At 40.1% G+C, this 23,016-nt stretch overlaps 1 protein-coding gene across 5 annotated transcripts in view; it reads left to right on the forward strand.

The window, feature by feature from the left end:
• The window catches only part of LOC134621067 (diacylglycerol kinase zeta-like), a 91,529-nt gene that overhangs the window by 50,954 nt on the left and 17,559 nt on the right, over positions 1-23,016 (forward strand). For 3 of the 5 annotated variants that reach the window (XM_063467486.1, XM_063467485.1, XM_063467482.1), the window contains 7 exons: positions 42-142; positions 2,987-3,066; positions 3,287-3,325; positions 16,511-16,577; positions 18,483-18,523; positions 18,637-18,779; positions 19,381-19,467. In XM_063467486.1, coding sequence (XP_063323556.1) covers positions 42-142; positions 2,987-3,066; positions 3,287-3,325; positions 16,511-16,577; positions 18,483-18,523; positions 18,637-18,779; positions 19,381-19,467 — 558 coding nt within the window. The remainder of the gene's footprint in view (positions 1-41; positions 143-2,986; positions 3,067-3,286; positions 3,326-16,510; positions 16,578-18,482; positions 18,524-18,636; positions 18,780-19,380; positions 19,468-23,016) is intronic. The other 2 variants (XM_063467484.1, XM_063467483.1) reach the window with 2 other exon arrangements.

Consider the following 23,016-nt stretch of genomic DNA (forward strand, 5'->3'; position numbering starts at 1 on the left):
GAGCATTTGCTAAAAGTCTTTGGGCCGTGTTTGTGTCTCAGTCAGCAGCCGGTCCCGGAGAGGCTGAGGATCAGAGTCAGCCGGATCAGCATGACTGACTACGAGGCTCTGCACTACGACAAGGACAAACTACGGCAAGCATGTAAGGAGAGACACCCTTACTAACATCTGTGTGTCCACTCAGTGACATTGCTGACGCACCGCTGTGAACGCATTCTGCTTCTGTCTTCATATGCACGCTTCACTCATAATGTCACAAATATTCCTATGTTTTTATCATTGTAGTCCATATGACCTGTACTTAGGAAGAATATGCCGTGGCTTCCTTACTGGAAGTTTGTAACATGATGAAGTTACTCAGTTTGGGTTGATCCACACACAAATGTAGTCTAAGTTATTAGGACAATAATATTTATATCACTATTATGAGGCTGCCCCATGCAGATAACTGAGGATCCCTTCAGTTTAACATGCGGGACACCCCAGCCTACCATATGCTTTCTGTATCTGTTTGCCAAACAAATATTTTCATCCGTCTCAGTCAACGTTCCAGGGACACAGCTGAGGACACTGTACCAAGAGTACTGTTGGATCTCATGTATGGATTCTGGTCTCGTGGCTGTATTGTCACTTATCGAGTAAAGTATTGTCGATTGGCCAACACAACACTCAAACACCTGGAATTTGGCTGAATTTCCTGCTGGCTGGGATGCAAGTAACTGAATTTGATAAGAGCAGCTCAAAGAAGTAGGAACAGGAGTACATAGTGATGAACATGCCCCTCCACCAACTTTTTAAAAATATGTAATTAAATGAAAAGTTGGCTTGGAGATTCAATAAACTGTTGGCTTATGTAGCGTAGCTGAATGACAGCAGCACCTTCAGGCTGACAGGGAAATAAAAACTGCTCAGTGATTGAAAGGTGGAGAAGAGGCGTGAAGGTCAACATGCTCATTTTCAGCCATCTACCCCGCCGCCATCTCAGTCGTTCCCCATCGCTGTACTCACGTCAAACCTCTTCACTTCATTTACATGCTGCACAGACACAGCAGAGAACAGCACGTACGTCTCCGATGTTTCAGGAATATAGAAAGGGAAGGCTCTATTATCTTCCTCATTAGAGACAATTACAGTCAGTGGGCTTTGCAGCAGTGCACATGCAGTGCTATGTCAGACCACATTGTGGCGCTGTTACCTTTGTTGTTACAAACAGCACGTTTCATAACACTGTAAACTGGTAATAATGGTAAAAGTCTTTTTTATGTGTTTCATTTGCAAAGACAACATATGATTGCAGGTCTTTTGCAAAGCCCAAAGTGGAAATATCGATATTAATATTTTTCATTGCTTATTAAGAATTCATAGTGGCATTACCTCATTGCTTTTTTTCAATATATTTCCAGCATGTTTTGGTTTCAGATAATTAGCATCATATTTTATACCTCGTTCTTTGTTCTCGCTTGCAGAAGTTTTCAGTTGTGTTCTCATTATGTAAGTCCATCACTGCTCTCAGCTTGTAGATGTATCACACTCAGGGAGACGATTAAAAAAGAGAAAAACATTTCATAGCCAGAGGCACAGTGTATCATCTCAATGCCACTCCTGTGGCTCTGTGTGCACGCTAAGCATAGAATAGAGACTCTTTAATAAAGGTTGAAGGATGTTTAATAACTATATGGTTTCATTACATTTATTGTTACTACCATCTGTGCGATGTGTTAACAAACCAAAACACCAGCTCACTTTTTGTAGCTTATTATCTGTAAGCTGTAAACTGTGACTGTGTTTACAGTCAGGCGCCAAGTCAATAGGAAATAAAAGAGAATAGAAATTGCAAATGTGCAAGCTGCTGAATCAAAACCACTGAAAACAGCACAATAGAAAGAGAATAGAAACATAAAGTAAACAGTGCAGTTGTACTGTTGTAAATTGCACTAACACTTCCAAACACGAGCAGGGATCTTTTGAAGTGTTGGAATTATGGCTAACTGGAGGTAAACACTGCAGTCTGAGAATGAAGGCGTTCTTCTTTTTGTCTGGAAGGTTCACAGTTTCCCTGGAAAACAATCTGCCTGTTTTACTGGTTCTACATGTTTTTGCCTTGTCTGTTACTTGAAAAGGTCAGTGTGTGCCGGCTATAAATGCAGCAGCTGCTTTTGAAAGCAGCGCTGTGGTGACTGTTTGAAGGTGTGTCTGGCTAATAGACCGCTGTCCGCGCCTGCCTTCAAGAAATATTTTGAGAGAAGTCAATTAGCAAAAAAGTAAACAAGCCACACTTTTCTTGAACCTGTCAAGCTTTCAGTGGGCTGCTGTTAGTGAAGCAACCGTAGACTTTGTCTCCCTCACTGAGATGTTTAGTGTGTGTGTGTGTGTGTGTGTGTGGGTTCAAGGGCTCTTCACGCAGTCTGACAGCTTTTCCAGCACAATGAGCTGTGTGATGTTCAGCCAGCAGTGTTGTGCTGGTGCAGCAGGCTGCTGGCCTGGGCTGCCTCATGGGGCAGTTTTTTTTGTTTCAGCATCCACATCGGCTTACTGATGGGAAGCCAGCTTGGTCAGGCTTATTTATTAAAATAAAAGTTACTGGTGCCATTATCAATTTGGCACTAAATACTAAATTTTGGCCCTGGATGAAAACCATCTGATGTGGAGTTGTCCAATATGTTGTCATTTTACGGTCTCAAAATGACTCATTTTTAAAGAAAACGTCTTCTGCTCCTGCATGTGCTGCTCGTTTTGTCAGAGGGAAATTAAATTCTTACATTAAATGAATGAAGGTGTTTCCTTACAGTGGAGGAAACAGTTTGTAGTTCCCAGTTTGGCCCATAGGAACCACAGTACTGCAGACCGCTCACATATATATTTTGTAACATTTAAGTGCAATCCCAGCTCTGAATCACCCTGGTCCTGAGCACTGCAGCCGAGTGCCAGTGTATAAGTAGATATCAAAGTGCTGTTGGATAATTGTCTTGTTCCTCTGTATCTCCAGCCATTCCTCTGGGACTGATCGTGGTTCCTGGTGACAGTGACTTAGAGACCTGCAGAGAACACATCCAGCGATTACAAGAGGTAAGAAGAAGAAGAGAGAACAAGAGTGGCAGAGGAGATATGTTGAGATGAAAGGGTTATTGTTCTGTGTCATTAAATAGAAAAATGCAGTGACACAAAATCGTGAAGAAGCACGAAAACTCTTTTTAAAAGTTGGAGTAAAGCTAATTAAGCTCCATGTCTGTGCGTGAGTGCGTACACTTTTCCTTCTACATTCCCATGCTCTTATCTTTACCTTTAGGACTTCTGCTCTCTTCATCCTATACCTGTGGGACTGCAGGTTGGTAGTAAAATGTCGGGCTTTATGTTCTACACTTGTTTGGCTCAGAGACACATGGGAAATAAAAGCTTGCTCAACACTTTTGTATTCTATTTTTAATTGGAAAACAGACTCGTTTCCGTAACAATGAAAGCTGAATGTTCACAGTAATCAAGTAAAGAACATTTAAAAATTTAGTTTTTCCTTTTGTTGTTAATGAAACTGATTATTTTTTTATTAGCTTGAACGTTTTGGTTGGTTAAGAATCCCCCTGAAAGGTTTGTCTTGGTAATATTGATTTCTATGGTGTACATAGCCTGCACATGAATATGAGAGCATCCAGAGTGAGTGTGTCTACAAAGAGATCTGCAGTAAAAAGTTGTGACTATTGGCCAAAATATTACTGAGCTGTTCTGTTGTTGTTCTATTATCTTTTGAGTGCAGTTTTATTTAACTTTATAGAAAAAACTAGAATACCATAGTTTGGTTATTGACTACTACTGATAGAAGCATACAGAATAATCCTCAACGTGTCTTTTAGACCCCATTCCTACAAAAGTGCTCAAAGAAGTCCTGCCATTAATTAATGCTTCAATCTTAAATATGATCAACCTATCTCTAATAATCAGCTATGTACCACAGGCCTTCAAGCTGGCTGTAGTTAAACCCTTACTTAAAAAGCATCTCTAGACCCAGCAGTCTTAGCTAATTATAGGCCAATCTCAAACCTTCCTTTCATATCAAAAATCCTTGAAAGAGTAGTTGTCAAACAGCTAACAGATCATCTGCAGAGGAATGGCTTATTTGAAGAGTTTCAGTCAGGTTTCAGAGCTCATCACAGCACAGAAACAGCTTTAGTGAAGGTTACAAATGATCTTCTTATGGCCTCTGACAGTGGACTCATCTCTGTGCTTGTCCTGCTAGACCTCAGTGCAGCGTTCGATACTGTCGACCATAATATCCTATTAGAGCGATTGGAACATGCTGTAGGTATTACAGGTACTGCACTGCAGTGGTTTGTATCATATCTATCTAATAGACTCCAATCTGTGCATGTAAATGGAGAGTCCTCTTCACACACTGAGGTTAATTATGAAGTTCCACAGGGTTCAGTGCTAGGACCAATTCTGTTTACATTATACATGCTTCCCTTAGGCATCATCATTAGAAGACATAGCATACATTTACACTGCTATGCAGATGACACGCAGCTCTATCTATCCATGAAGCCAGATAACACACACCAATTAGTTAAACTGCAGGAATGTCTTAAAGACATAAAGACCTGGGTGGCCGCTAACTTTCTGCTTCTTAATTCAGATCAAACTGAGGTTGTTGTACTCGGCCCTGAAAATCTTAGAAATATGGTATCTAACCAGATCCTTACTCTGGATGGCATTACCTTGGCCTCCAGTAATGCTGTGAGGAACCTTGGAGTCATTTTTGACCAGGACATGTCCTTCAATGCACATATTAAACAAATATGTAAGACTGCTTTCTTCCATTTGTGCAACATCTCTAAAATTAGAAATATCCTGTCTCAGAGTGATGCTGAAAAACTAGTTCATGCATTTATTACTTCCAGGCTGGACTACTGTAATTCATTATTATCAGGAAGTCCTAAAAACTCCCTGAAAAGCCTTCAGTTAATCCAAAATGCTGCAGCAAGAGTCCTGACAGGGACTAGAAAGAGAGAGCAGATTTCTCCTGTATTGGCTTCCCTTCATTGGCTTCCTGTTAAATCCAGAATTCAAAATCCTGCTCCTCACATACAAGGTCTTAAATAATCAGGCCCCATCTTATCTTAATGACCTTGTAGTACCATATCACCCTATTAGAGCACTTCGCTCTCGCACTGCAGGCTTACTTGGTAAAAGGTAAATGTGTTAGAAAAAGATGTAAGGTTAGACAAATAACTTTTAAAGAAAAGACATAATCGAGCAAATCGCATCATACTAGCTGATGAAGATTTTTTTATCTCAAAATAAAAAATCTTGAAACTTCTGTTTATACCATATCTATGTTTTGCTGTACACTAGACAACTGTGGTAAAACTGTAGAATGAAAAAATGTGAACAAGTGTGGGTTCAGCCTTCAGTAGAAACATTTCTATCAAAAGGCTGACCTTAGGAAATATCAGTTAATACAACAACATTCATTTTTAGGTTTCAGAACCACAGAGCAGAGCTAGAGCAGCGGTAACGTCTGACAGCAGGGTTGCTGAAGGCATCAGTAGTCCTCCGTCCCTGATGGAATATTTACTCCATCACACAAGCGTGCACCCAGATACAGCACACAGATATAAGAATAAGACGATAGTATGGGCACAGTGACACAGTCACTTCCACGTGGTGTGTCTTAACAATGAGGTGTTTCAGACATTTCACGTGGACTTAGTTTCTCTTCCACATAAAGTCTGATCGATATTTGCTGCTCATTCTTGCTATCTGTTTATTTGAAGGCACGTGGACACAATTATTAAAGCGAGTGTTGTATTATAACCCTCCTATCTACAACAGAAAATAAGCTAAATAAGTTCTATTAAAGTCAGTTACACTCAGCTGCTCTATTTTTTTGCTTTCAAAATTTCATTTTGTAAATGAGAAGCACAACTTTCTGAGATTGAAACTAATTAACTGGAGAATATTTGTGAGATGAGAGAGTCATATATTACTATAATCAATAGGGATGGGTATCGAAAGCCGGTTCTTGTTGAGAACCAGTTCCCACTGTTTCAATTCCTTGGAATCGTTTGCCATTTTTGCAAACGATTCCCTTATCGATTCCAGTCGCCCCGAATGACGTCACCACATTGCGGAGCGTTATTTACCTGGCAGGAAACACGGCGCCTAAGCGGCTCAAACGCTAAAAAGTTTGGTGACAACAGGGCAACTTGCAGTACTTGCAAAGTAGATATTTCATTTAAGGGCGGAAACACTACGAATATGCAAAAGCATTTGCTCACAAAACACGCGATGACCTTAAATGAATGTCATGTTTTTAATTCCTCTCCGGACTCGTGAATCTCAACCCAGCAGCAGCGGTAACGTTTGCACGTCCTCTCCCGTTAATGCGGCAGGTAAATAGCGCGATCTGCCTTATTACAAAACCTGCCATTACTGTGCATTTAGGTGACCATGATGAGAGAGACAGAGTCTGGCTGGCTCAGATGCTGGCAGTTCTCGCTGCAGTCTACCGGTAGCGTCTCCTTTCAGGCCAGGATAGACGAATGTCACCGAGCAGTGACTAAGTTTGTGGTCAAAGGCTTGCACCCATTTGCCACAGCAGATGCCCCCGATTTTCAGTAAATGAATGTGTTTAATTGTAGGCAGGGACATTACTGGATATTCTTGTGTAATTGCTACAGAATAATTTATGTTATACTTTGTTATTGCTACAGAAGAATATTTATTATTTTACATTTACAATTTTTTTTCCTGGGGACCCTGTGACACCCCATGAAGAGCCATAGGCTGTGGATCTCTTAAGATCTCACTGTTGGGTTTGTAAGGCCATGTTACTCCTAAATTTCTATCTTGTTCAAAGAGAAGATATAAAACAAAGTTCTAAGCTAATTGAAGTTAGTGTTCTCCTTTTTTAAAAAGAATCGATAAGAGAATCGATAAAGAATCGAATCGTTAAACAGAATCGAAAATGGAATCGGAATCGTGAAAATCTTATCAATACCCATCCCTAATAATCAATCAATCAATACAAGGAGATGAACACTGAGTGAAATGACCTTTTTTAGTTTACATGAGTTTACATGATAAAGGAAGCCAACATTGAAACATACACACATACATGTTTAAGTACAAACTCTCCTGGAAATTGCTAAGAAATTTTCTTTGCAGAAAAGTTTCATTATCTGCTGCAGCATGTTCTTTCATGATATTCCTTCTCACCACTGTTTCCAGCTCAGTTTTCAGTTTGGCCAGGATGGAAAAAATGGCTTTAGACCTTTCTCTTTGTGTCAGATGCTAAATATCACATGAGCATGAGCAGTATCCATTATGGTTGCGTAATGTGCACATAGTTTCTATGGAAACCTGCTGTACTGTATGTGTGAAAGAGCAAAGGAGTTATGCTACCAAAGAAATGAAGCCAGTGACATTACAGATTTCCTGTCTGACCAGCTTTTAGTCTTCCAAACTATTCTGAGATCTGTTTACTACATCCTGAATCCATATTGTTAAAGATAGGCTTAATGATTTAAAATAAACAACATATACTGTCACACAGCTAATGGAGTCTGAAAGCCAGACTGAGACGTTAGATGTTTTTTTTTCCTTGCTTTAAGAAGTCAGATGTGACACCTTTACAGTTTACAGATGTTGGATGAGCACAATAGATGAAATGGATTTTTAATGAGTCAGCATCAAGTCAGGTGTTACTGTGGTAAAAAATGAGGTCTTGCACCAAGTCTACAAAACTATGACTGCAGATTCTTATCAGCATTTTAGGTGTTATGTGTGAGAGTCTTACACAGGTGTTCCAGTTTTAGTAGATCAACCACCAGCCTTGAAACCAAACCTAGTTCCATCTGTGGTTAATAGCCTTAGCTGTCTGTATATAGCTATCTTACTTCCAGAGGCATCCTCCCTGCCGTTCTCTCAAGCAAAACACAAAACTAGAATAATCTGGCTTCCCCGTCTACCACCATCAGCCAACCAAATGTCTCTTTTAGCCATGATCAGTAATCTTCTTTACACCAGGTGTTGAAAGCTGTGACTTTCTTCACTGGCTCATTCAGACCTAATGCAGCATTTTGTTAACAACTCTGGTAGAGCTATCTGTGTTAATGTTGTTGTCATAGTCAGTGTTGGCCTTATCACTCCAGTTCTACTTAAATAAGATTGACTCAATTGGGACATCCAGCGAAAATCCCCCTTTTCAAGAAACTGCAGCATTCATCTTGTTTCAGAAATGAGTGCAGCTGTTAGCTCCCAGATTATATCCCATACTATATATTCCCCAACTCATGTGTAATGTCAACACAACCAGGTCTCTTCCGGTGCCTCACACACTCTTCTAAGCTCGGTGACAACCCCTAATAACACTCTGCAGAACTAATTCTTGCTAGCTTTTCTGTCATCCACCGCTGCTTTCTGAGCAGTAAATGGCAGTATTGTTGCAGGAACAGATTCAGGAATGGTGGCTTTTATAAAGATGGCTGTTTAGCGAAACAAAACAAGGCAACATTATACATAGAAAACAAAACCAACTTTCCAGTCTCTCCTCAAATGACAGTTTACGTCAGCATGGCTGCAAATTGCTGAGCGCTATTTCCATTCATACCATCCAGACATGTCTTTCCTTTCGTCTTGATGAGCCTCTTCACTGCACTTTATTCTCTATGTAACCCCTAACACTGTCAGAGAAGAGAATGAATTACCACACGTCTCTGTGTTTATACACTGGCTGCACCTACATGAATAAAAGTAGTCTCAAAACAAACAGAATCTGAGGGAAGGGGAACTAAAACGCACCGTGAGGTGACATAATGTGTCTGAGAACAATCTCAGAGGCAGACTTTGATTCCTGATATTGTTCTAAGATAAAAACTCCAATAGCGTTTTGTTTTCAAGGAGATTTTCCCCATGTGTCTCAGCGTGACTGCATGATGCATGCTGTGCTGTATCTGACTCGGTTTGAGTTTCTTCATGTGTTGGTGACCTTGAAGTATTTCGATTACTTGTGTATTTCCGTGTGGTATTTGTGGTGTCGTTTGTGTGCAGCAAAGTTAATTGGTGAGTTTGACCTGGTGTGCAAAGTATGTTGGGTTTGTCATATAATCCCCAAATTATTAAAAAAGTTAACATGAATACTCAGTTACCAAGGAATGGTAGATATTTTTCATTCATTCTTGTACTAAACTGCACTGCCTGCTACCGTCTCTTCAAGTCGTTGATTTTGTTCTTCTGAATCAATCAAACAATTACACAGTACAGTTCTGATTTGAGAGGTCTATTTCTAGTTGTATTGAGATATCTAGGATTGTTGAGCAAAGATTAAAACCATTGAAACTTGAGCAATCCGCACAGCTAATTTTAATTACTTGTGCTTTAGAAAACCTTTAAACTATCTGAAGCTCCAAAAGGACGAGTCACAAAGCAAAGCCAACTCAAGTAATTGCTCAGGTTCTAAGAGTGAATCACTCTGAACTAGGTTTCCAATGGGCATCTTAGGTAATCAATGAAACTGAAGTTAGAGTAGTTTGAACAACTAGTAAGGTTGCTGCGCTATTGCAATTCCAGCTTTACCTGTTACTTAAGAAATCTACACAAAAACTCTAGTTGTAGTCAGAAGTTTGAATACACCTCATGGACAAGAACATTTTGGCAATTCTCCTTGTCAAGGAGTGGCAATTGTAGATTTACACAAGTTGGGAATGTTTCTTGGAGACATTTCTAAATTCATCATTTCAGACAAATGTACACTATACATGTGTTACATTCAGATGTGTCACAATTTTGCCTGGAAGTCTGGAAGAAGATCCGTATTGTCACCTTGAAATCAGAGGGAAATGGTTAGGGTGTGCATCAGCAACACCTGAACCAGTAAGCCTGCTATGAACGGTTTTAACACCAGTGTGACTCTACACAGTGAAGCTAGTTTCACATTGTCTTGGACTGCCATTTTGGACTAAAGTAGGCTAACATTAAGTTTCTGGGACGATGGTCCCAAAGCACTGATCTCAAAACTGTTGCAAATTTGTGCCAGGAAACTTGGTTAAATTAACCCTGTCAATTCTTCTGAAGGATTGCCAAATATCCAACCGGAATTATGCCCGAAGCTTGTTGATGGCCACCAAAAGTGTAGTTAAAGGGACATTTCAATTCAACTCAATTTTATTTATACAGTGCCAAACAAGTCGCCTCAAGGCGCTTTATATTGTAAGGTAGACCCTACAATAATACATACAGAAAAACCCAACAATCAGATGACCCCCTATGAGCAAGCACTTTGGTGACAGTAGGAAGGAAAAACTCCCTTTTAACAGGAAGAAACCTCCGGCAGAACCAGGCTCAGGGAGGGGCGGGGCCATCTGCTGCGACCGGTTGGGGTGAATATTTAACCAAATGTTAGCAGTGGTGTATATATATATTTGAGCCTGTACTGTAAAAGAAAATCCAAAATAAATTCAAACTTGTGCACCCAATTATTGTTTTTTAAAGTCGTTAAAGATGCATGCTGTACAATCATACCAGGCCGGAAAAAGAAGAGTTCAAAGAAAGCCAGACATTACCACGACGTTCATGCCCACGATGAGCAAACCACATCTCTCATCCAGAGCGATGGAGCCAGCCCTCATTAAAAACGAGTAATTGATTGTTTTCATTAGTATTACAGGTAGGACATATTCTAATGATCTGAGATACTGGATTTTTGATATTCAGGGGGTATAAACCACAGTCATCAAATTAAAATGAAAATGGCGTGAAATATTTCACTATGCTTTTAATAAATATGTAGAATATATGAAACGTTTTAGATTAAATTAAGAACAATGTGAACTTTTTTATACTCAGCATTTTTGAAGATGCACGAGCATTTCAACACATTTTTAATGACAATAACTTGCTGCATTTCAAGAATGACTGTGCCAATAACAGACTGTAACAGGTTAGTATGAATCACAAAGCTTAATGACAAGTCTCAGCACTTGGCTCACCTGCTCAGCGCTCCAGTGAGGCTGTATCAAGGATTCTCTTTTCTTCCTCCCTTTCTGCTCTTTCTGTGCTTGTACTAGCCAAGGGGAATTTGCTGATGAGATGCCATACTGTCATGTTCTGTCACCCTGATATGTGTGTTGTATGGGATGTAGCTGCTGTGCTTTTATTGAACGCTAGCCAGTGCAATCTGAGTTGTGTTCATAAGCGTGCGGCTTCTCTTTTCCTGTGGTTTATATTAACAGACTTTAGAGTAAGACCACATCACAATAATTAGTGCTTTGGTAAATGGGTCTGTCCGTCTGACTCTGAGTTTAAAGTCCAAAATTTATGAAGCAAAGAAGAAGAAGTCATTTCCTACTCAATATGAACCGCATCATTCACCATTTAGAAGCTGTGCAGTTGTTGATCAAAGGTAAAACCCAGTTTTCAGCCAGGTTTTACAGAGAGTGCAGAGAGTTCATTCACTTGATAAAGAAAAACAGTTTTCTGTGCTCTGCTGAAAAGCAGATAAAGTCCATTACTTAAGTGTAAATCTAGTGATTGCTGTATTTAGACAAACACTGTGGATGAACTGAACCTGTCGAATACCATGTATCCACATCACAACGAGCTCTTCATCTTCTTCATTAGGTGCAATCAGAGCAGCACAAACTGTAAATGTTATTTTTAACAACAACATCCTAATTTTATATAGGCGAGATCATTAATAGGAGAGAATTTGGGAGTTGCTGTCAGACTTTGTGTTGCATAGCAACCAGAATAATGAACGCCTGTTTCGCAGTTTGATCTCCTGCTCTCTGGTGACTGTTGATGCTCACTGGTGCAGTTTGTGATGGATCGGGAGAAAAAATAGCTTACTTCTACAACCACCTACCGAGTAAACTTTTTGTGTGTTGCAGGATATTCAGTGTTTTGAATCTTTTTCTTTGCAAAGCAGAGCTCTGTAATATGCATACGCCTACATAACAGCTGTAAAACAGAGCTTGGGTTCTGCCAGTCCATCCAATCTGTTCTTTAAGTGGAGTTTTTACAGGCTCTCAGTAGACCTGCTGAGTACACCTAGTTCACATTGAAGAGGTTATATATCCAGTCTGAACTGTGGGAGTACCTCAGGATCTACCGAGGAAGAGCTGGAAAATATTGTTGGAGATGGATCACCTTGGTTAGGCTGTTGCTGCTACAGCTAGATGGAGGGCTGATACCACAGCTAAAAACCTCACAAAATATATATCAGTAATGCCCTCTGCATTCATTCAGTATCCACAAAATGTGTTGAAAACATATTGAGGAGCTGTTCTGTTGGCAGTCGCATCTCTCTGTGTATCTTGGTGAACCTTTCTTGGCATCCTCTTAAAATCTGTCATCTAATTTGACTAGAAAATGACTGTTTTACAGTAAGGCAGTTTATTGTTGCTGTGTGCCGGTAAAGCTGCTGCCATGTGTTACATCGTTTGCAGCGATTGGCTGATCCTGTCTCATCTCAGGAGAAAATGAGAGACGATGCATCTTAAAGCAGTGACAATTAAAACAGGCATTTCACTTGAGCGAAGTTTGCTTATTATTCACTCCGGTATCTGTTCCTACACTATTGTTGGCATTTTACTTCACTCATTCTTTGTCTGCTTTCTTTGAACTTTCTGCAGAATAAGGGTTAAGTAGGACAGTGAAGACGGAGAAAGCAAAGAAGACGCAGTCACTCAGATAAGTCAAACTTTTTAGAAGGGTTTGTAGGTTTTCTTTCAAAGCCTGCAGGCATTTTACTCAGCTTGAGACTGGTACTGAACATGACAGCAGGATTAGGCAAGTAAAGACAAACAGAGGAGAGTAGGAGAAGTGTTTACTCCAGCGAGCCTTTCTGTTACTGTTTGAGAGGAGAAAAAACCCGACTTTCTTTAGCTGCCACTTCTACTGGAAGGTGACTTTTTCTTTCATTTCTGCAGTGCTGAACTGAAATGGGTTACCTGGCAAATCATTAAATGGTTTCATTTACTAGGAGCCACGCAAGTCATAGTCTACATTCAGCTGGGCCATTCCATATCAGTTCCCCAAATTAAAGAATAAATTCTCAGCCTCTCTGATCTCCCGTTTCTCCCGTTTCTTTATAGGAAAACTGCCAAATTTGAGCTCTTTTGTAATGTGCACATACAAATATTTTCAAAGTACAATTTTCTGTGGAGCCAGAGAACTATTCAATCAATGTCAGTCAGATATTTTTAGGCCAAATTTGACCTCAGAAAAATGGGATTTCAAACGTCAAGCTTAACGTCAGCTACACTTTAGAAATTCCATTGAATTTCCTTAAAAAATCAATAGTTTGGCCTGCACCACCATATTTTATGGCATTTAAAAATACATTTTCCAAAGCTGGGGGGTTGAAATCTGGCGCACACACTCCCATAGTTGTACTCTTTATCATGAAACCATTCAAATCAGAGAAATGCTCTCAAACACATTAAAGCTTGAAACATAAACAACAAACAAACAAATTGAGTTTATTGAGTGATATTAATAAAAACCCATAAAGTAACAGCTTTCAAATTTGTTTGGACTTCTCTTCAGTTTTATTTGCTTTCTTCTGAATGTAGGATTCCTTATACTTCAAACTGACTTTGGAAATGTTACAGGGGGACTACATAATGGCCCTGAAGCTCGCGTCCACCCCATCTCTCATATCTTCTTGCTGCACATAGGAACCAGGAATCAGAAATTTAGAAGTACTTTAAATACATTTATAAACAAATTGAGCATGCAACAAGTGATTTTAAATCATGCGAGTAAGGAAATCCCAGGAAGTTGATTGTGTTCACCTGGACGTAGCGTTGTGGGGGAAATGTTTCGTCACTCATCCAGCTGACTGCAGGTTTCCCCAACTTTATAAGCAGTACATTTGTAAACCTACAGGTGGTCACTCAGTTAGCCTAAATATGCAGGTGTAATTAATAATATAGAGTAGAAAAACAGACACTGCACATCTCTTGGTATAATCCATGTTATAGCAGGCAGCAGTAAATCCCAATAAACAGAAATGTTGAATTCTTGTCTGATTAACTTCTGCTGCTTAAACCCTTTTTATCCTCTACCAGCTAATCATGTTCACACTTCCACAGAATTGCAATTAATCAAGTGAATCGAGAAAGCTCCCGCACTTCAGCAGTCAATGACCTGGCCAAACAAATTCTAGCACTTGCATAATCGCCCAAGCTCGATGTTGCATTGACCACAGCACCAATATGTATCTATATTTTGACAAGTTTCCAGTTAAATACTGATGGGAGGTCACTAGCTCTATAATAAAATTCTGCACAGATTATAATTAGATTATGTTAATTTGCCATAAATGAAAATAAATGTATAATATAAAAATATTCCTGACCCTCAAATACTTTCAAAGGTGGTGTTGATTGAAAACACAGCAAAGGATTTCCTGTAGGGTTGAGTCGTTAGTTTGAGAAGTCAGGCAAAGTCAGCCAGAACTGATGGTGTGTTTTTAGTCAGGAAGATATAGAGTGAAAAAATAATGATTGATTCTGCTGTTTCACTCCTAATCCTGTGTATCTGTGGGACAGACACAGGGCTTTGGTCTGGAGATCTTAGGTGTCTGACTGTGTTGTACGGGGGCAGGAGTTCACAGATACCAGGCTAAGACCATTTACTTCTCTGTAAACAGAGAACAAGCTTTCAAACTTCAGTCTACAACTAACAGGGAAACGGAGCAGGGAGGCAGGAATCTCAGTAATGTGCTGTCTGTTTTTTGATCTAGTTAAAAAGTCCTGCTGCTGCATTCTAAACTAATTGGAGACTGGATGTAAAAAAGGCTACGCCATATCAACATACAAAAAGTTGCAGTAATGAGGCTATATAAAGAAGTGCAACTTTCTTCTTGTCACAAGTTTTTGACATTATGACTCGAGAAGATAATGTGACTGGATATGTACAGGACAACTCCAGGGCCTGCTGTATCGCACCTACTCACAGGCAACAGTGATTAAATCTGCTTTATCCTGATGTGACTTTTGTTGTTTGCAAACTGAAATCTATTTTTATGACTAAAACTAAATTGGTTTGCTTTATAGAGAATTTTGTAATTTTATTGTACGTCGTTTGCTATAGGATATGTGGATTAAACCTGTGACAGCTCTTTGTTTTTTAAATTGCCAAAGACGATTTAAAGGTCTTCAGTAGGCAGGAATGGATGAATGAACATGTCGGTCATCTGATGTGCCCACTCAGTAAAGGCTCATTAAAAAGACAACCTGCTGTTGCAAAGACCCCTTACGACTAAAGCTGGATGAAAAGTGAGAAGTAATTTCTTCAAGTTACAAATTCTTGAATTCATGTCCATCCATGGGACTCGGCCTCTAATGTGCGATGACATCATTCATCTTATCTTAATGACCTTGTAGTACCATATCACCCTATTAGAGCACTTCACTCTCACACTGCAGGCCTACTTGTTGTTCCTAGAGTATTTAAAAGTAGAATGGGAGGCAGAGCCTTCAGTTTTCAGGCCCCTCTTCTGTGGAACCAGCTTCCAGTTTGGATTCAGGAGACAGACACTATCTCTACTTTCAAGATTAGGCTTCAAACTTTCCTTTTTGCTAAAGCATATAGTTAGGGCTGGACCAGGTGACCCTGAATCCTCCCTTAGTTATGCTGCAATAGATGTAGACTGCTGGGGGATTCCCATGATGCACTGGGTGTTTCTTCAGTCCCATTTCTCACTCACTATGTGTTAATAGACCTCTCTACGTTGAATCATAGTTGTTATTAATCTCCTGTCTTCCTTCTCTCACCCCAACCAATCACAGCAGATGGCCCCGCCCCTCCCTGAGCCTGGTTCTGCCGGAGGTTTCTTCCTGTTAAAAGGGAGTTTTTCCTTCCCACTGTCACCAAAGTGCTGCTCATAGGGGGTCATCTGATTGTTGGGTTTTTCTCTCTGTGTATTATTGTAGGATCTGCCTTACAATATAAAGCACCTTGAGGCAACTGTTGTTGTGATTTGGTGCTGTATAAATAAAACTGAATTGAATGATGTATTGATGGTCAGGTGTGATAGTCCCTGAATGTTTTGTTGGTACATGTTTCTGTTCATGTATATTGTGTTAGTCTTTATTAAATCTAATTTGCTAACAGTCAGACTTGATGAGGGTCGGTAATCTACTTTAAATGTGAATGCAGCTTGTTAGGTCTCACAGGTGTTTCTCCAGATTCAACAGTATGAGAATGTGTAAAAATTACTCTATTTAGGGATTTTAAAACCAAATCCCAACATTGTTGTGATGTCTGGTAATCTTGTTATATTTTCATGGCTTCATTAGTCAGTATATGTGGCCCGAAACAGATATTCATCATGCAGTAAATTTGGAGGAGATTATTTGCAATGACTACTTTTGAGCTGAACAAGAAGCCATGACTGCGTGAAAAACAAGACTTTCAGTATTACCTGAGGATCTTGTCCTCGCTTCGGCTGAGCTTCTGTTTACTCTCTTGTCCACCGACCTGTAATCAGGTGTGTCTGTTTGTCATTCAGGAGGAGGCAGCCAAGCCGAAGAATCTTTGCTCACAGAGATTGTCTCCAAAGTGGTGTTTCCTTGACTGTAAGTATTACTTAATAATAGTAGTTTTTACCTTACCTTTATCCTAATATCCAATTACTGTGTGATCTGGTTTTGCACAGGTTTGTGTCTACAGTAAGGTTAAGGGTCATGACTGATGACTATTTGCTTAAACCACTGCGATACAGTGCTCCACTGGATTGGACTGGATAGTTCAGTCATTACTCAGTATGATGATATTATGGTGATATCCTGTTTCATGAGTATGACTTATACATAAATACTCATATCAATACTCATTTTGCCTGTTTGAAAAGTGAAATGGCAGTTACCAACTCAGTTTTGATCAGCTGCCTGTTGGTCTTTAATTAACTTGGATGAAGCCCAGATCAGTCATACATGTTTTTGTTTTTGCTGCTATGGATGTGTTTTATAATTAATGCATGCATTCATAAGCATAATGGCAGAGGAATCATGTTTATAGTCATTTACAAATGGTTACAAATTTTGCAGATTAAGTTTACTGTCTTCTGTTCTAAGGCAGTGGTAGAAGTCACATTACTGGTGTTTTTTTTGTGTTCCACTGGGAGAAATGGACAAACGCACAACTTGTTACATTTTGAGTGCCCCTTTTCAATCTTTTTACCTATTGCACGCAATACCAGATCTCTTGCACCACATGTTGCTGTGAAATGTGTATCTGATTGTAAGAACGCAGTCAGTGACCTACAATCAAGATCTGTACTCTGGTTTTGTTTTGTGTAGATTTCAAATGTTAGAATTGTTAGAAAATTGTATCATAGGTCCATGCAGCATTATCACAGGCAGTGTGAGCAGGACAAATGCTGACACAGTTCTCTAATGTAAACAGGTTTCTGTGTTAGCACTTCCTCAAAATAACATGAAACATAGTCCCATCAGATCCTGGTTTTTGGAGAATGTCATGAATATTTATCTCTCAGAGCAACTTGCCAAAAATATCATAGAGAAAGACCAGGCTTCCTACACAATGCTAAATGTGCATGCACATTAACACAACCCACACACACACACACCTCTGCCTGGGTTGTGTCCTATTGGCATTGAGCAGAAAACTGGATTTAAAAAGATGCAACATCTATCTGAAAGAGAGATAAGCAGAATGTGTTTGAGGACGCATGTGATCAGTGGTACTTCTACTCTAACCCAACAAAGAATTTACACACATTATGTGATGGCTGATATTTTTAAGTGCTTTTGAAAAAATACATTGTTGCAGTTTATTTTGACCAAAATACTTTTCACATTTGTTTGTTATTAAGTTATTTCACTGTATGAATGTATTAATGACATCAACAAAGAATTTCATCAGTTCTTTCTATATTAGACTATATTTCCTACACCAGCTGCTCAGATGGACAAACTGCATGTAATCTGGCATTAGAATAACATTCCTAGAATGGTTTGAAAGGAATTGTGTTACCAGCTGCTGGGCTGTGCTAGACCATGAATTAAACTGGTACATGTTCATTATAATGATGCAGAACAAAGGTGAACTCGGTGAAATGGGACAAAAATGGAGTCTGGTTAGACCGCTGCTAGAAATTCATTGTTACATCACAGTAGTCATTAATTTGGTCTTCACAAAATGAATGCAAGTTCCCTATTACACTGAAATAAGATACAATTATTTTATGGAGTAAGAAACAACAGTTTTTCACCCTGTGGGGGCATCGTCTTGTCTTGTTTCTCTGCAGGCTATTGGTTTTCCCACAGTAATTGGCACAGGAGGTGGGAGCTAGCATATGTACAGATTAACAATGTTCAAAGTTATTTGCTGACCTGAACCTTAATGACCGCCTGCAGCAATCTGCTTTAAATGAGCTGAATTTAAGACATGCTTACAGGAATAGTAATTTTCCCATGTTGTATTTATTTGGCTAAAACCGTCTTTTTGTGTCTCCTCAGCCACGACAGCCGATCGTTTCTACAGGATAGACCGAGCACAGGTAAGGTTTCACCACCTGTGTTTTATATTTATAGCCCAGTTCTAGTTTTTAGTCATTTTCACTCCGTGACCTTAATGATACCTTCTCGTTTGATTCTTTGCTAAAACCTTCAGGAACATCTCAACTATGTATCAGAAATCTCCCAGGAAGAGATCTTCATCCTGGACCCTGAACTTGTTGTCATGACAACTGTAGGCACCTCCCACTCAGCCATGGCCGACCTGGTTAACCCCGCCCCTAGCCCAGTAAACAGCAGGTAAATCAGTTGTGACTAAGCTGAATTTTCATTAAACCTTTTTTTCCTTTTTCTTTGTTCCATTCATCGTAGTGCATAACGCTAGAAAAAATAAAAATAAATGTAGACTCAAGGAACTCCTTGGTTGAAAAGGAGAAGGAAAAGCGTGGCCTTACTTTGACTCCTTGAAGTAATCAATAAATCAATAGAAATAGTCTGCCAATTACAGTTACTTACCAACCAAAATTTACATGAGAAAATTATTAATTATTCTTCCTTTGTTCATTTTCTTATTACAGCCTTTTAAATAATTCTGCGGCGAATGCTGTAGTTGGACAACAACCACTACAGTCCATAAATATAGATGTTTACAATGATCCTTTTTAAATCAAGACTTTAGTCCCCTGGCTTAGCAGGCTGAAATGCAGCCACCTGGGCTCGAGTCCGACCTACGTGCTCTGGTTATGTGTCTCCCCCACTCACTCTCTGTAAAAGTTAAAAAACCAAAAACCCTCTATTATTATACACAAAATAAGCTGATTCCAAGAGTCACCTCTTTGTTGTATTGCTGTCAAACGAAATACTCTGTAGGCTCTATTTCATGACCTGATACCTTCTCCAGGGACAACACTTCTAGTCAGAGCTCCACTGATGTTTTAGTCTACACTGCTGCTTCCTCCTCCGACTCACCTTCATCCTCTGTTCCCAGGTAAAGACGCACATTAAACACAAATGTGTACTTAATGTGTTTTAATGTGTGTCTGTTGCTCTCACCCAGCTTCTATGTTTCTGGTTATAAAAAATGAAACAAAACAAAGAAGCCAATATTGTGTTGTGGTCCAGTAATGAAAGTGGGCGTCTGTTGTTTCAAAGGCTTTTCTAAAGCCGTGGGCCAGGCCAGATCTGGGGAAGAAGTATAGATTGATGTCAAAAACCTGGGTCCTTTTTAAAGTTTTAATTATTATTTTGTTTCATAATTTTAGTTATTATTTAAATATATAAAAATGTAGATTTGGGGGATTGTAAATTTCTAGTTCTGAAATGTGTAGCACTTTGTGTTTTAGTGCCTATAAAATCTTATCGTGCATAAATGGATGAGTCTTCAGTTTCTTTTCCTACTGAGAAAATCTGTCATCATTATGATAGCTTGTGTTTGCATTTGTTTGTGTCTGTGGGTTTTGGTCTTGAGGTCTGTAGACAACACTTTTGTATTCTACTCATATTTTCATATTATTAACCATGTACCATAGACTCGTGAAGGTTAATTTCTTACCTACAGCTGTCTGTTGATGCTCCATCAACAATTCTCATGAGGCAAAATGAGAAGAGGGTAAGCAGATTATGAGTGAGAGGATCAAGAATTTCTGGGGAGAAAACTGGTTTTATTCAATATTTTCTTACAGTAAAGAAATCCCATGAAAAGAACCAAGCCAAAGATGTGCTTTCATCTTCCTGACATCTCTGTGTTTGCCTGTGGCATTCGGCTTCATTGGTTTGATCTAAGGATGAAAATCTTGAAAAACATTCCTCAAATACAGCACCAGTGAAAGGTTTCAACACATCTATTTATTATAGGACTTTCCACTGTTTTTTTCCTCATGTTTTGCATTATAGAGTAAAAAGATCAAAATAATTGAATAACACATTTGAATTTTCTAAAATATGAAAATCCTCAAACTGTTTCAAACATAATTTTATAGTCTTTGTAGTTCACTCATCCATCTGTCACTCATCTGAGTCCAGATCACCCTGCCAGCCCGGGGGGGGGGGGGGGCGCAACAAAGTGTTCCCAAGCAAGGTAACAAAGGTAATCTCTCCAGTGTGTCTGGGATCTGCAAGGGGCCTCTTCCTTGTAGGACATGGTCAGAACACCCAGGGAGCGTACACAAGGCATCCTAATCAGATCCTCAAACCATCACAACCTTCTCCTTTCAGTGTAGAGGAGTAGCAGCTCTACTCTCCATCCTACCACTAAGAGCCCAGCCACTTTATGGAGGAAGCTCATTTCTGCTGCTTGTGGATCACCAATCTCATTCTTTTGGGCACGCACTACCCAGAGCTTGTAAGGGTAGGAAAGCTGAAAGTAGAAAACGTGGAAATCACCAGTTTTGCTGTCCTGCTCGACTCTCTCTCTCAACAACACAGCAGACCCAGTGCTGCATCTTCATCACTGCAGATGTGGTACTGAACTTAAACTCCTCCTTTTGGGGAAACAACTTGTTCTTGACTTGAAGTGTTCACTCCACCCGTTTCTGCTGAGGACCATGGCCTCGGACTCGGAGGTCCTGATTTTCATTCTCGTTCTTTACACTCAGCTCCAAACCATCCCAGTTCAAGCTGGAGACAGCCGCCTGATGAAGCCGACACAACCAAATCATCTTCAGAAAGCAGAGACAAGAGCATCCAGCTACCGAAGAGGAGACTCGCCACCCCTTAGCTTGAGCTAGAACTCACGTCCATAAAAACCATGAACAGAGCCAGTGACAAAGTCCAGTCCTCCCACTGGGTCCAATACGGATCTGCAGTCCAAGCTTGGTCAATATGGCCCAAGCTGTCACTGTGGTTGTACAGTCACTGAATGGCCAGATACTCACAGAGGACCCCTAACTGCCCATGTATGATGAGGTTGAGTGCCTTCTCCACAATACTCATCTTTTGTTTGGAGAACAGGTTTGTGTTTTTACCTCTTCCAGTATATGTTGAGTACTGATTTGCTGTTTTTTTCCCTTTGCTTTTTTCCTTCATCAGTCCAAGTCTTAGTTTTAAGTCAGTGATTGTAACGGCTTGGTTGATGGTACTTCTTGGTCAGGCAGGTCTTACAGAGGCGGAGGTGGGATTTTTGCTTGTTTTCCTGTTGAGGTACAAAGCAGAAACCACATGGCATGGTTTGTCTCTTTAAGATGTTGGTTAAGTGATTGATTGATTGATTATACTTTATTCATCCCGAGGGAAATTGGGTTAAGGCTGCCAGCCGTGCCAGCGCCGTCTTACCCACCCGACCATACATACATTACACAAACATCACATGGGGAAGACAGGTCAGAGAGGTATAACATGGAAAAGCACAACATGAGGAAAGATAAGGAGAAAAAAATAACTCCCCCCAGACTGAGCTCCAACAGGGAGATCAGTTTGAGGACAGAAAAAAAACACCTCTGCACATAGCACATGAAAAAAAACTCTTAATACACCAAAGAAAGTGCTGTCTTGAATTCTGAATATGTCAGTGAGAGACTCCCAAATCCATCCTACCTCCAGCTCCATGTTTTACACCTTCTCTGCACCACAAAGCTGAATGAAAACATTTCAAATTAGTGTTCATCAGAACAAAGTCGAAGTTTCTAATGGTCTAATTTCCATCCCTTTTAATGGAATTTAAGCAGTTCTTGTCTTCCTATTGGTCTTCCTTAAATGTGGTTTCTTTGCACTTAGAATAGAATAGCTCTTTATTGTCATTGTACATGTACAGTAAAATTATGGGTGCTCCACACCAACTGTGCAGTAATCAAATATGAATAGTAGGACATCAAGAAAATTATATACAAACAGAAGGAATATTAAAAAAATATACAAAATAAGAGAGAAGCACAAATAGAGAACAGGTTGCAAAGTGCTTGGAAGTAGTGTAAAGGACTTGGTCTGAGTCGGTGTGAGTGGCCTGAGTGATGAAGGTTACCCAGTCTCCGATTGGTGGCTGCGCAGCCTTCTTGTTCTCAGTTGTGACCCCTGCATACCAAACACTGAGGAGTGGTAGAAACCCAGTAGCAGCCTCTGGTCCCAGTTACTCTTCCTCAGGACACAGAGGAAGTGCAGCAACTGCTGGGCCTTCTTTACCAGAGTTTATGGTGTTGTGGCTCCAAATGAGATCAGCGGAGATTTAGGTGTCCAGAAACCTGAAGGTGGAGCCAGATTCCACTCGTTCTCCCTCTATAATGAGAGGGGAGTGGGGCCTGTCTGTGCCTCCTGAACTTCATGTTGAGTTCTTCTGCTTTAAGCTCGTTCAGTTTCAGGTTATTTTCTGAGCAGCAGTGGGACAAGTTCTCTACCTCTGCCCTGTAGGCTGTCTAATCTCCGTCAGACATGAGTGTAACCACGGAGGTGTTGTCGACATACGTTTGATGACGTTGGGTGGGTGGTGTACAGTCATGTGTGGACAGGCTGTAGAGTAGGGGGCTTAGAAGGCAGCCCTGTAGAGATCCGGTGCTGAGTGACAGTAGAAGGAAGAGGTGGTGGCCGAGTCTGACTGATCGGGGCAGTT

The sequence above is a fragment of the Pelmatolapia mariae genome, linkage group LG23, assembly GCF_036321145.2.
Source record: "Pelmatolapia mariae isolate MD_Pm_ZW linkage group LG23, Pm_UMD_F_2, whole genome shotgun sequence".
Classification (NCBI taxonomy): Eukaryota; Metazoa; Chordata; class Actinopteri; order Cichliformes; family Cichlidae; genus Pelmatolapia; species Pelmatolapia mariae.